Here is a 12,498-nt window from a genome sequence, read left to right on the forward strand (position 1 = left end):
ATCCGTCAGTCTCGTCTTCTTTTCGCAAGGAGAGCCAAGTAGATGCCATTGGCCTCTCTATCTCAACGCTACTTTTACACTCTTCTATAAAACAAGATTGCCTCATGATCGCTTGAAGAATCTTCTTACACGTCACCGGTGCATGCTCTCCAAACCATAGGCACGGCTCGACGTCTTCAGTCTGGCTGCGCTTGATATATGGAATTGAGTATTGAAGTTTGGTCGGTGTGATTTTGCAGTGAGTCAAAAAATGAACGAAGTCTTGGTATGGCTTGCTATTTACGTTGATGTCCGGCAGGTAGGATGGCAAAGGAATCTTTATCCTAGGCACTTCGGCATTAGTTTTCTACCAACATCCCTGTGACACATCATAGCAAAATTTTACCTTGATCGACCTGTTTCATTAACATTACTTTTTTGCTCAATTTCAGCTCTACATGACATGGTTGGGCTAGTTGGATATGGCGATCGAAGGTGCCTCCAGTCCGTGTCTTGCTTTGAAAACTTGTCTTTCAACTCGGTGAGTTGCATAGTTTCTTCCGCTAGTCTACCCAGAGCAGCAGATAGATCCTTGCAAAGTCGCCAATTATCCGCCTCAAGTGCTTGGGATATCCTCTTTTCATGTGCAACCATCTCGTTGGCTTGTTCGAATAAAGTTGCTGTCAAGTCTTCCAGTTCCAGCTCTATTTTACTTTTTTCATGACCAATACTATCCGCCCTCGCAAGCTCACTTGTGTACTTCATGTTCAGCTGGAATAGCTCCTGCTTTAGCGTTTGCTGTGCACTTGTTTGTTGTTCCAGCTTATTTTCCAATGAAGTTGTGTAGTCTTTGATTTCCTTCAGCGAGCGCTGCAGCTCTCGCTCAGTGCTGGTAGTAATCGTCTCCGAAGTATATGGAATACCGTAGGATAAATCTCCAGCAGGGCCAGTGAACTTGACGTCGGATTTGTTTGCCGCAACATGTATTTGTGATGGCTTCGGGGTTACTGGGGTATGTATAGAGCTGGAGGAACAACGTCGAAGGCTTGTTTCCAACTCTTGCTTCCATATACCCCTTTCTGCTACGGTTGTGGGTGAATATTTCGAAGCAAATGCGTCAGTCACCATGACTAAAAACTGCCTGTTAGTAACAGCGCAAATATCGTACGATTATCCGACTACGTAGAGCTTCTAACCTTTGGGGTGTACATTGTTCAGAGGCGATAATAACGTCAAAGATGTGGTTTTCATAAGTTTCTATGTGGCCACCGTGGATCTTTGAACGGAAAAGGCTTTGGTTGAGTTGGCACAGTTGAATAAATTTGTATCAGTTTTAACGCCAGGTGCTTCCAAAGATGGCAAATTTGCCATCGGGATTTTTTTTTTTTGCTTTTTGCAGCTTTTGACGGTTGTGATCGTGATACTACCGCGAAATACTATCATTATTTCCTCTTTTTTATGATCTCTAAACCATGTACGTTGTATGATTCATAAGTGTAAATGCGATTGTAGTCTGGATTCACTATGCTCAGGTATAATATGCTGAAATATCTTAACATGCGATCTCTCTTGACCTTAACATTTTAGCTTCCTTGCTAGACCGAATGTGAAGCGCACCAGTTGTTCCGCACTGAATTTGATCGTGTCAACACCAGTCCACATAGATGTTGCTACCGTAAATCGGGCAAATTATTTTTATTCAAATTTTTTTCTTTCTAATCTACATCTAGTGAAGGTTTTGTTGACTGGCATGGAGCCAGCTCTTGAGCAAATCAATTTGAGACAAGACCGTCTTCTTGCTGGTACCGCCAGGAGTGTTGCGGTTTTCGATGCTGGTTTCAAAGTTCCAGACCTTACTAACATCTTCAGCAAAAGCGTTATGAAGACCTTGAAGATCTTGAACTGAGAGGTCACTCATATTGCATTTGCGGTCCTCAGCGAGTTTGACAGCAGCACCGGCAATGTGATGGGTTTCACGGAAAGGAACACCCTTGCGCACCAAATACTCTGCTAAGTCAGTTGCAAGCATATCTGTACTCAAGCTTGCCTTCATCTTCTCAGCATTGATCTGGTAATTGTTAGAAGAGGACATGTTTAGAAAATGTCATCTGGTTTGAAAGTTGGCTTAAACCAAGGACAATGTTATCTTACCGACAAAGTGCTTAGAACGCCAGAAGTAATTTGCAATGAACCTGACAAGGTATCAACAGCATCAAAAAGCGGTTCTTTATCTTCTTGAAGGTCCTTGTTGTAGGTACTTGGAATACCCTTGTAGGACATCATGAAACCAGACATCTGCAACGCGATTGAATTAATTTAAACGCCAAGATGATACTGATATTACCAATACCGTTATACTCACGTCTCCGAATACTCTGCCAGACTTTCCACGAAGAAGCTCTAACGAATCTGGATTCTTCTTCTGAGGCATCAAACTGGAGCCAGTGCTGTAAGCATCAGCAAGTTGTACAAATCCAAATTCACCGCTGGAGTAAATGATCAGATCTTCGGCGAAGCGGGAGATGTGGACCATTGTGAGGGAAGCCCAGAAAAGGAATTCTGCAACAAAATCACGATCGCTGACAGCATTTAGAGAGTTTTGAATGATACCGGCGAAACCAAGCTCTTGTGCCATGAAATCACGATCGATGTTGAATACGTGTCCAGCCAAAGCACCAGATCCCAGAGGGAGGTAGTTGATACGCTCAATATATTGACTGAGGCGTTCAGCATCGGCCTTCCATAACCAAGCATAAGACAGCAATAGATGTGACCAGCGGATAGGTTGAGCACGCTATATATATGGTCAGAAACGCTAACGGTCTGCCGAGATACCCTTTGAAAAACATTTTGACTTACTTGCAAGTGGGTATATCCAGGCATGATGACATCGGTTTCTCGCTCAGCGCGGGACACCGCAACAGAAATGAGTTCCTTAACATGCGCAAGAACCTTGGTAGCTTCTTCGCGAATCCAAATTCTCATATCAGTGGCAACTTGATCGTTTCGGCTTCTGCCAGTGTGAAGCTTGCCAGCAACGGAACCGACTAGCTCACCGAGACGGCGTTCGTTAGCGGTATGGATGTCCTCATCACCAGGCTTAAGTTGAAAAGTATTCTTCTCCCATTCATCCTGAACCTTTTCCAAACCTTCGATAAGGAGATCGCGTTCTTGTTCTGAAATAATACCATTCTTTGCGAGAGCTTTGCTGTAGACGATGGAGCCGATGATATCAGCAGCATACATTCGTCTGTCAAAATGAATGGAAGCGTTGAAAGCATCCATGAGAGGGTCAACTGCCCCGGTGAATCGACCACCCCATAGCTTCTTTGGTGCGTCAGAAGACATGTAGACTTTCGTTAAAAGTTAATAAAAAGAAAAAGTTTACAGATTTGATCTTTTAAGAGCTAAAATGACAGCGAGATGAGTCACGTATCACTCACGTGACCTTTAAAAACAAGGCAAATTGTAAACATGCAAAAAATCTCTCAGTCGGGGAATTGAACCCCGGTCTCCCGCGTGACAGGCGGGGATACTCACCACTATACTAACTGAGAACTTGTATGAAAAAGTTTTGACCAGTGCTAATATAAAGCCAAGGTAATTACTTTGACAAAAAGTCTACAATACTTTCAATTGCTCATATTGCACTTGAATGAATAGATCTGACATTTGAAATTGTTGCTATAATTTTTTGGTATCTTTATTTTTTGTATGCTCAGTTCCAAATGCTAGTTTTCCACTAATTTTCTCACTATTTGCATCAAACATGTTGGAAAAGGCTGACATCGTCATACAGAATATGAAACAGTTCAAACTTCCTCTAAAACTATTGTCCAGCAGAATTAAATCTCTACATACAGTTAATTTTTTTTTTATTTTTGTTTTACTTATATTATCAAACATTATGGCAATGACTCCTTCAGATAGTCCAACGTGCTTGACAAACTTGCAATCGGTGGAATGAGAGTAGTCAAGGTAATAAACTGTTGTTGAAAATTATTGAGATACATCATGATTCAGGGCAATAACTCCGTGTTGAAAATTTGCACCTTCTTTTACGAAAAGTTACTCCTGACATGGTAAGTCAGAAGTTAAAGAAGGAAAGACGGAAGAGGGTTTAATCAATGAATTCAAATGCACATTTCAACGGAAATTGTCATGTTATGCCTCTAGAACTTAATTCTGCTATCATTTTCACGTAATTCTGGATGGGTGTAAATAACGCAATTATAGACACCCAGTACAAAAGAAAGGGTATATCTGTGACTGAAGGAAAATTTGTAGAAATGCCATATTGATATGCCTTCTTAGATATAGACATGATGATAACAGATAACAGGATTAATTGAAATTATCGAAATGTATGGTGGTTGAATATGTCACTGTATGTCAAGTAAGTCTGAATTATTACATGTTGAAGACTTCGAAAAAATAAGGTACATGGTAACTACCGAGGTGCCTAATATAGATAGATAAAGATGGTTGTTCGTTTTTTTATGGATTATATTTTATTAAAATGTTAAATAAGTCAGAGTTAAAGAAGTCTGAAAAAAATTGTCGATACTGGGAATAGCATTATTGACATATGTATTCCGCGGTAGAACTAGTGCAGGCCATAAATCAAAACCAAAGCGACATAGCAATGTAATCATGTAGTTCAAACTTCGTATATCTAAGGGAAAATTGATTGCTGCCTAATAATTGTTGAGTACTTTAACTCAAATATTCTTGCAGAAGTTCACAAAAAGGGAATTCTTAGCATGGGCAATAAAATTCGTCAAACGAATAAAGATCTGCCTCAATCGATCGCTTAACTGTAAGTCAACTGATTAGCGTGGAAACTGTGAATCTCGCAAGCACAGCTATGTACTATAGACAACTCCCAGACAGAAGATTCCTGAACTCATAGTTTCAGCGAAAATGATTAGACAATTCTGAAATCAACTATACTAAGCCGAATGCAAGTGTGCTATTTTTTAAGAGGGGGAAAAGCTGCAGCTACAGTGGTAGGTACAGTCCTACAGTCCCAGTGCAAAAACCGTGGGGAATCACATCCCATAAAAAGCAAAAATGAGGTTTAACCTCTATCATTCTCCTTGGTGATCTCAGATGCACTGAAAAAGCCTGATTAATCATGTATACAGCATTTGGCATCTAAGCTATTGTTCACCTTTCGACGGTTATACCACGTTTGGTAATGGCGTGTTTAAGTAAACACTACTCATTTTGACGATTTTAGGATGGTCCAGATTTCGTTAGACAGACTAATGACGGCATTCTTCCCAATTCCCTTCTAGTCATGTCAAAAGTAGTATCAAATGCCATAAGACTTGTACCAAACCTAAGTAATTCTTGATAAAAAGCACATCTTCAAAATATTTAGCTGCATCTTTACAATTTGTGCCAGGACCGTTTGCTTCAGCGTATGAATTAGTAATATATAAGTACCTTCACAACGAATGCTAAGATTTTCTTTTAGAGGTTCAAAGGTATAAAATGTCTTAAATATAAATATTATCTTATTGTAGAAAATTGGCTATCTTGATTTGAATTAAATCATATGGTTTCACTCTGTTAATAGGCCAGTGATTGTACCTGGCAAATCTCCACTCATGGCTTTGCCGACACCGAAGACCTATGCTCTGTACGGATGTCGCTATATGTCTCTGGGTTTTTACACACTCTTGTTGTTGATCAGCAAGCTGTGGTTTCCCATTTGTCCTTCGTACAGATTTTATCGTCTTGAATTTTGACAATCTGGTGCACGCAGTCAATCTTGTTACCGGCGACTGGAAGCGCCTCGTTCTCAGTTTGTTGTGGGTTAATCATGACAGGACTTCCCATCAAAGTATTTCCTGGACATAGCCTTTCGATAAAGGATGTTGGTAATGTCGTGTTAGGAAAACCCATGTGGCTTGGGAGGGATGCTCCTATGCTGTACAATTGCCGCTCCTTCCATTCAACGACGTAGCCAGTTGCTACGTTTACACCACACGGTTCCATGTGTATTTTAAAGGATCCTCTGTCAAACCCCATCATGGAAATTCCCGTAGTAACATTTTGTTCGTAATTTAGCTTCACCGCCAAGAAGATGTCCTGATGCCGAAATACGACATGTCCAGAGGCGACAAACTCTTCCATTGTAACAGCTCTGGGTATTGTAGCTGACCCTTCTCGCTCCACCATCAGTGAGCAAGAATCATAACTGTCTAGGCATTTGGCATATTCTGAATTATACCATAACAGATGTACCATAAACATGTTCAAGTTTATCGAAGGCCGGATTATGCTTGGTATTTCTTGATAGGATTCATAGTATATCACGCCTCTGATCATATCATACCAGCTCCAATTTCGTGCAGTTGTTGAAACTAATAGCGCGAGCAGAAGGCCTTCAATAACCAACACGAGGGATGTTAAAGAAGTTGGATCGACTCCATCAACTGTAATCCATGGCGCTTTCCTAAGACCCTCTTCTAGTACGATTATAGCGAACAACGCTAGGAATGCTAAGAAGGGATAAACAACGTGAGGAATTCGTACTTTGTATCCCTTTTCAGACAAGAAATGTCGTAAACCAGGCTCAGCAACCTTCGCGAAGAGTCTTTTGTAGTAGCTGAAACTGCGCAAGAACTCATTTGACGAATTGTAGCTACACTCTACAACAGGTAGCACCCTGCTGATATATGTTCCCCTAGAGGATCGCCTAGCAGCCATAACTATGCTACGACTCAAGGGTATTGAGTTCGAAACCGCATTTAGAATACCTCCTGGCTCGAAATGCATGTCCATTTGACGCAAGTCCAGCGGCCAAGCAATAACTTCGTGACTTTGCCTCATTATACTTTCAACAGTCCGTAAAACCTTGACAGGGACGCACCTTTTTGCTACCTCAATAACGTCGAGTTGAGTGTCCAATTCAGTCAGTATAGTCCCAGATGGGGCTAGCTCACTTGCAGTTATCAATAAAACAAGGTCTGTGAGTAAGTTGAGATCAGAAATGTGCTGACTCAAATGCCACGCACTTAAAAGTACACGGGTAAAAGTTATGCTATAACTTTTAGTTGTATCGCTCAGCGTATAAGGATGAAACCACCTAGATATATTTTCGATGTCCACAGGCCTGTACAGCAGTTCAAAACCACCTCTGGTAGGATCATCAGTTAAGATGCAGTCAACGCCATAGACGTACTGTGTTACACATGTCAGTGCAGCGGCGGCAACGCAATAGTATTTGTCGTAAAACTCGACCTCCTGCCTCAGCTTTATGCAGCTCGTATAACCTGGAAGATTATAGATCACCTCCTCAGAGGGCGAAAAACTCGATACAAAAGAGCTCGGTAAATATTCATTGAAGGTGGCGGTATATCGAGTTTGGCAATTGTCGATGATGTGTTTGTGAAATTCATAATAGCCATAAGTCACCAGTTCAGGAGATATAGCTGATATTGTGTGGCTCCGTAAAATCTTTGGCTTTTCAAATTTGAACATTCGTGTTGATGAGAAAACGCTGCGCTCCTGGGGGTTTCCACCTTTGGTGGCTGATTATATTTGGAGTGTGGCTTTTCTTCAGCCGAGCTGCCGCCTTTAACTCCCCTCCTCCAGTTGCGAATCTCCTGATCTCAATCCGATGTTTCTGTGGATTCCAAGTCGTCAAAGGAGATTATCTGACCCAAGATGTTTCTTCGACTTCATTTGATTTCGTAAGGGGAGTTATTTTTGGTATCCCGACTTTGGTGCCGACAAAGCATTCAGTAGCTCCTTGACATGGTCAATTTTAACGGTGACAATTTCTCCTAGGTCTACGATGATTTTTTCAGTTGCACGTTCTTCCAAGTCATGTAAAAAACAGTGTAAATAGTTATCTTTGTTATTTCTTCTTCGTTTAATATAATAAGATGTTTGGCAGCTGTTGATGCGTCGGTAAGTTCTTGAATTCCTTGCTTTGTTGTCTGAACTTTGTGTGAGACGATAGCTGGCGATGTGATGTGGCTTTTGATAGTCATAGCATACACGATCATTATAATCTACCACATCCAAGTTTATAGAATTTTTCAGAGGCACATATCATTCTATAAGGTGCGTTATGCGTTACCATGATGCCTGTTGGGTTACCAACGTGGAGATCACGGTAACGAACATGGACAAGGAGCTGCAAAAAATGTCACTGGTACCTTGCACTATAAAAACGAATCAGTGGCATTAAAAAAACAGAAATAAAAGAAAAGAATTGTGGGACAACTAATAGGCTACGACCGGAATGAACCAGGTAGACTGAGTCAGTCACTACAGATTTCAGCCATTGTTCTGGACGATAACTTTATGATAATAAAATGTATAAAAACAAACCTTAATAATGCGCTGAGATGGGCGCGTATAAAAAGGTGTCTTATGGAGGTAGTTATGGCGGAAGTTGATGGATAATTGAGTGTCGTGAGAGGTCTACTTTCAAATAGTATTAGAGTATATTGCTTTAAGTGGTCTTCTTTATAACAAGTTCTCAGTTAGTATAGTGGTGAGTATCCCCGCCTGTCACGCGGGAGACCGGGGTTCAATTCCCCGACTGAGAGATTTTTTTGCATTTTTTAAATGCATAATTTGACAAAAATGTGTTCCGAAGAAAGGAAGAAGGGGATGGGTACTGTCGTTTAGATTACTGTATGACTTATTGTATTATCCTGCAGACGAGTGAACTTCTCGTGAGGTTAAAAACTGCTTTTTATTCTATTAATCAACTGCTCTATTTATACTTGTTGATTCGTGACTTATTATATAAAAATGTAAAAGAAATCTAATTTAAGAGGATATTCAATGTGACTTCGCTGGTAAAGAAGTCCCCTTGAACCGGCGTTCGGTTGAACTGTCATTTTGTATTTTAGGCGACGACAGTACTCATAGTTCTCGGTAGTATCGTTAAGTCGTACAATTCTGTCTTCTTCATAGGCAAAAAAAGAAGTTACAAGTCGCTTTAAATATATTTTGTCAATTGCATGAGAAGTTCTTTAAAAAAAACCCCCCCTTGACCACGCGTGTTTATAGCTACTAAAACTTTATCGATGTTTGCTATACATTCTTTTTTTAATCGATTAAGATTGATCGATATATCTTCTGAACGCTGATTTGACACCATTAATCTAAGCGAGAAATGTTGTGCAGCTGATACATATATTTTTTGCTATAGAAGCTTTCTGAAAAAGAGTCTTGTGAACTTTGGCAATCGTTAGATTTTTGATTTCGCTGATATCACGACACGTAGTGTGTGGATTAGCTGACAGAAGTAGAAGAAGTATCTCCACGGATACAACGACAGACAAAATGCATGCGACCAATGCTACTAACGAACCAGAAATTCAACAACACCAGTATCTTTACGCTTTTGATCTAATTAAGCCATTAAACTTCGGAAAAAAATTCCTCACTGTAGCTTTTACTTCAAGGTCTGTCGCATCCATGACCAACCAATCTTCTTTCTCACACTTGTCAACTTTGTGACGTAGTGATAAAGTAAGTAGCGGAGTTTACGTCTCAACATGCAATATATAAATCCTGCGCTTTCCATCAATTTCTCTCATTTCATATTTTTACACCTCTGACACTATGGCTCTTGGTCGCACTGCTAAGCTCAACACCGGCACTGAAATTCCTCTCGTTGGACTGGGTAAGAAACAAGATGGAAAGGAAAGGGTTTTCACCAAATTTTACGCTGATACATAATGCATTTATCGTAAGGAACTTGGCTTGCAAAGGAAAATGAAGTCAAAAATGCTACAGAACATGGTAAGCTCTAGTATATATTATGCTGACCACGTTTTGACCAGATAAGTAACAAGGATATTATTTGGAACTAGCTATCAATTATGGATATCGACATATTGATTGCGCCCATGTTTGTGAGTAGTTTGTAGTTACATACGTATGTCAATTCGTTCTTTCAACAAATCACTAACGGAAGGACAACAGACGGTAATGAACACGAAGTTGGGCAAGCTCTTAAAAACGTCAAAGTACCCCGAGAACATATTTTTATTACATCGAAGTTGTGGAATAACAGGTATTTGTTATGAATGTCAATGACGATACAACAGACAGGGTTTATTCTGATTCCTTCATGGTAAATAGCCATCGCCCCGACCGCGTGGAGAAAGCCTTGGATGTTACTCTCAAAAACCTTGGTGTCAATTATTTGGGTAAGCAGTGTCATGTTTTTAAATTTATTATTTGGAGTAGCCTTTCTGACGCGGATTGTAGACCTATATCTGATCCACTGGCCAGTCGCCTTCAAACCTACCGAAGAACTTTTCCCCACTACTGCTGATGGTAAAGTTGAATTGGATGACGGAGTCACCATCGCAGAAACGTGGGCAGCTATGGAGAAGCTTCTTGACACTGGCAAAGTCAAGGCTATCGGTGTATCAAATTTCACGATTGGCGAACTTGAAAAGCTCAAGAAGACCGCTAAAGTCATCCCCGCTGTGAACCAAGTTGAGTTACACCCTTATCTCCCTCAAGATGATTTGCTGGAATATAGCAAGAAGAACGGCATTCACTTGACTGCCTATAGCCCCCTTGGAAATAATCTCGCTGGTGCCACTCGTGTAGTTGATGATCCTACTGTCGTGAAGATTGCTGAAAAACTTGGTAAAACCCCTGCACAAGTGCTGATCTCTTGGGCTGCTCAACGGGGTACAAGTGTCATTCCCAAAAGTGTTACTCCCTCTCGAATCGAATCCAACTTTCATGATTTCGAACTCGCTAAAGAAGATCTTGAGGCTATTAACAAGCTTGGAGCGAAGGGTGTCCGGTACAATGTGCCATCCACTTATAAACCTGTTTGGCCTGTTGATGTCTTTGGCGATGGTCGTTAAATGAAAGCGCATTGACTGTAGATAAGGATGGCGATTGCGGTTAATAAATAAAAACAAAATCTTTGAAATTTCAATTAATAGGCTTTTTGGCTGAAAGCGTGTGGTTAGTATCATAGGCTTTTTCTCTTACTAATTTCAAGGCAAATGCGTGGACGAGGGGAATGTACAGCGAAGACGCCTGATGATTTTTTTCTTTTTTATTTTTCTTTCCATATTATTGTATCATTAAAAGAACGAACTTAAAACAATGGGGTTGATGTATGGCGGTACGGAAGAGCATACTGTGCTCTAGGATAGTAGCCTGAATGATAAGGCTGCTGATAATATTGCTGCTGCGGTGTTGTTGATGGATACCCGTAAGGATATGAATTGTAGTATGGAGAAGCCATTTGTTGGCCATAATACGGATAAGCATTGCGTTGAACGAGACTTGTTAAACGTTGGCTGACGAGCCCATTTGACCGATGCTAAAGCGATTCAGTTAGTACTTCAATCAAATGTTGGTGGAGCCACGTATAGACGCAGGTGTATAACACTGTGCTTACAAGATATCCATATGAGTACTCATAGTCATATTCTGGTGGCCAATGATCGTAACCGCTGTATTGATTTCCCATTCAAAATAATATTTGGCGTTGAAAAAGAGGTTGAGATGGGGAAAGAAGAGAACAGCAGTAAAAAAAAAAGTGAAAAGGTAAGCATTATTATTTTTGGTCTCTCACCACTTTGACAAAACGGGCGAAAAGGGGAGGTGACCAATATGTTTGTTTACGACAGCTCCCTCTCTCCCCGCGAAGCTTATGCTGCGCCTTTCGCAGATCAGATACAGCAGTTCAAAGACATTCATATGCAGCTCCGGCGCATATATCTTTCCTTTATCATGCTGAGAGCCGGCCATGTAATAGGGCTGGGAACAATCCCCCGTCAATCTAATTATCACGAGTCGATGTGGAACAATGTTACATGATACATGTATTTACATGTCTTAAAATTGGCCTGTGATTAACGGTTCTCTCATTATCACACCGACCCCCACCCAACCCAAATTTTTTGTCCACGATGATCATGCGCCTGTTCCACGGCGGGCCGTGCCAACGCTCAATAAACATGTACACAAGAGGCAAACAATGAAAAGCTGGGGATATGACAGCTGGAGGCAAATCTACGTTTGAATTTCTACTATTTAGTTTGAAGGTGTTATGTTTTTGACAGGATCGCTGCCGATACCGTCAAAACGTGCACATGGTCTCACGCCTGGCCAGTTAACTCACCTAACGTCACTGGATATAAATTTTACATAAAAATCTTGTAACAAAAAGAAAAATTCGGCTTGTGTCAGGCGGCCAATCAAGTATGCTTGCTCTATTTGCTCTTCATGTACAAGTTTCTGCTTGAGCGTGAAAAAGAAGGAAACTACATATTCTCCTACGGAGACCACAAAACTAAGAGATTCGGTAAGCACATTGAACTTCAAACACTTTGCTAGTTGAACGACTGCTCAGCCCGTAAATTTATCTCTAGTACCAGGTCTATACGCTGATCAATCCACGGTTGCAACGCTGGACCTACAAAAGGAATTACATGGCCACGTAGGTTGCGTCAACTCCCTATAGTGAGTATCATCGTACTCTCTTAGCTCATGCACACACTT

At 40.8% G+C, this 12,498-nt stretch overlaps 4 protein-coding genes and 2 non-coding genes across 6 annotated transcripts; 2 read left to right on the forward strand and 4 right to left on the reverse strand.

The window, feature by feature from the left end:
* Window positions 1-1,633: 1,633 nt before the first annotated feature.
* Window positions 1,634-3,490, reverse strand: K450DRAFT_276355 (uncharacterized protein). The gene is made up of 4 exons (XM_051593226.1): window positions 2,839-3,490; window positions 2,342-2,773; window positions 2,131-2,274; window positions 1,634-2,047 (listed from the first exon to the last, which is right to left on the reverse strand). Exons 1-4 carry the CDS (start codon window positions 3,325-3,327, stop codon window positions 1,706-1,708), a joined length of 1,407 nt encoding a protein of 468 aa, XP_051449699.1. The 5' UTR covers window positions 3,328-3,490; the 3' UTR covers window positions 1,634-1,705.
* K450DRAFT_t7 lies at window positions 3,465-3,536 on the reverse strand. Its single transcript has one exon. It is a non-coding gene; the product is annotated as a tRNA-Asp (tRNA).
* Window positions 3,537-5,676: 2,140 nt separating this feature from the next.
* Window positions 5,677-7,473, reverse strand: K450DRAFT_267349 (uncharacterized protein; the record flags this gene model as incomplete). Its single annotated transcript, XM_051592833.1, has 1 exon — window positions 5,677-7,473. One exon carries the CDS (start codon window positions 7,471-7,473, stop codon window positions 5,677-5,679), a length of 1,797 nt encoding a protein of 598 aa, XP_051449700.1.
* A 1,007-nt stretch (window positions 7,474-8,480) lies between these two features.
* Window positions 8,481-8,552, forward strand: K450DRAFT_t2. Its single transcript has one exon. It is a non-coding gene; the product is annotated as a tRNA-Asp (tRNA).
* Window positions 8,553-9,569: 1,017 nt separating this feature from the next.
* K450DRAFT_217548 (uncharacterized protein) lies at window positions 9,570-11,009 on the forward strand. The gene is made up of 6 exons (XM_051585063.1): window positions 9,570-9,640; window positions 9,712-9,759; window positions 9,831-9,872; window positions 9,943-10,033; window positions 10,102-10,169; window positions 10,255-11,009. The coding sequence occupies exons 1-6, from the start codon at window positions 9,580-9,582 to the stop codon at window positions 10,845-10,847; spliced, it is 903 nt and encodes a 300-aa protein (XP_051449701.1). The 5' UTR covers window positions 9,570-9,579; the 3' UTR covers window positions 10,848-11,009.
* K450DRAFT_217551 (uncharacterized protein) lies at window positions 10,905-11,622 on the reverse strand. The gene is made up of 2 exons (XM_051585064.1): window positions 11,393-11,622; window positions 10,905-11,314 (listed from the first exon to the last, which is right to left on the reverse strand). Exons 1-2 carry the CDS (start codon window positions 11,462-11,464, stop codon window positions 11,087-11,089), a joined length of 300 nt encoding a protein of 99 aa, XP_051449702.1. The 5' UTR covers window positions 11,465-11,622; the 3' UTR covers window positions 10,905-11,086.
* Between the last annotated feature and the right edge of the window lie 876 nt (window positions 11,623-12,498).

Source organism: Umbelopsis ramanniana (genome assembly GCF_025399195.1).
Source record: "Umbelopsis ramanniana AG unplaced genomic scaffold K450scaffold_1, whole genome shotgun sequence".
In the NCBI taxonomy this organism is placed as follows: Eukaryota; Fungi; Mucoromycota; class Umbelopsidomycetes; order Umbelopsidales; family Umbelopsidaceae; genus Umbelopsis; species Umbelopsis ramanniana.

Coding starts and splice junctions, on each gene's coding strand:
- K450DRAFT_276355 (XM_051593226.1), bottom strand. CDS start 3,327: ATGTCTTCTGACGCACCAAAGAAGCTATGGGGTGGTCGATTCACCGGG. Junction 2,275..2,341: donor CTGGCAGAGTATTCGGAGAC/GTGAGTATAACG, acceptor ATCGCGTTGCAG/ATGTCTGGTTTCATGATGTC. Junction 2,048..2,130: donor GCGTTCTAAGCACTTTGTCG/GTAAGATAACAT, acceptor AACAATTACCAG/ATCAATGCTGAGAAGATGAA.
- K450DRAFT_217548 (XM_051585063.1), top strand. CDS start 9,580: ATGGCTCTTGGTCGCACTGCTAAGCTCAACACCGGCACTGAAATTCCT. Junction 9,873..9,942: donor TATTGATTGCGCCCATGTTT/GTGAGTAGTTTG, acceptor GAAGGACAACAG/ACGGTAATGAACACGAAGTT. Junction 10,170..10,254: donor CCTTGGTGTCAATTATTTGG/GTAAGCAGTGTC, acceptor TCCACTGGCCAG/TCGCCTTCAAACCTACCGAA.
- K450DRAFT_217551 (XM_051585064.1), bottom strand. CDS start 11,464: ATGGGAAATCAATACAGCGGTTACGATCATTGGCCACCAGAATATGAC. Junction 11,315..11,392: donor AGTACTCATATGGATATCTT/GTAAGCACAGTG, acceptor GAATCGCTTTAG/CATCGGTCAAATGGGCTCGT.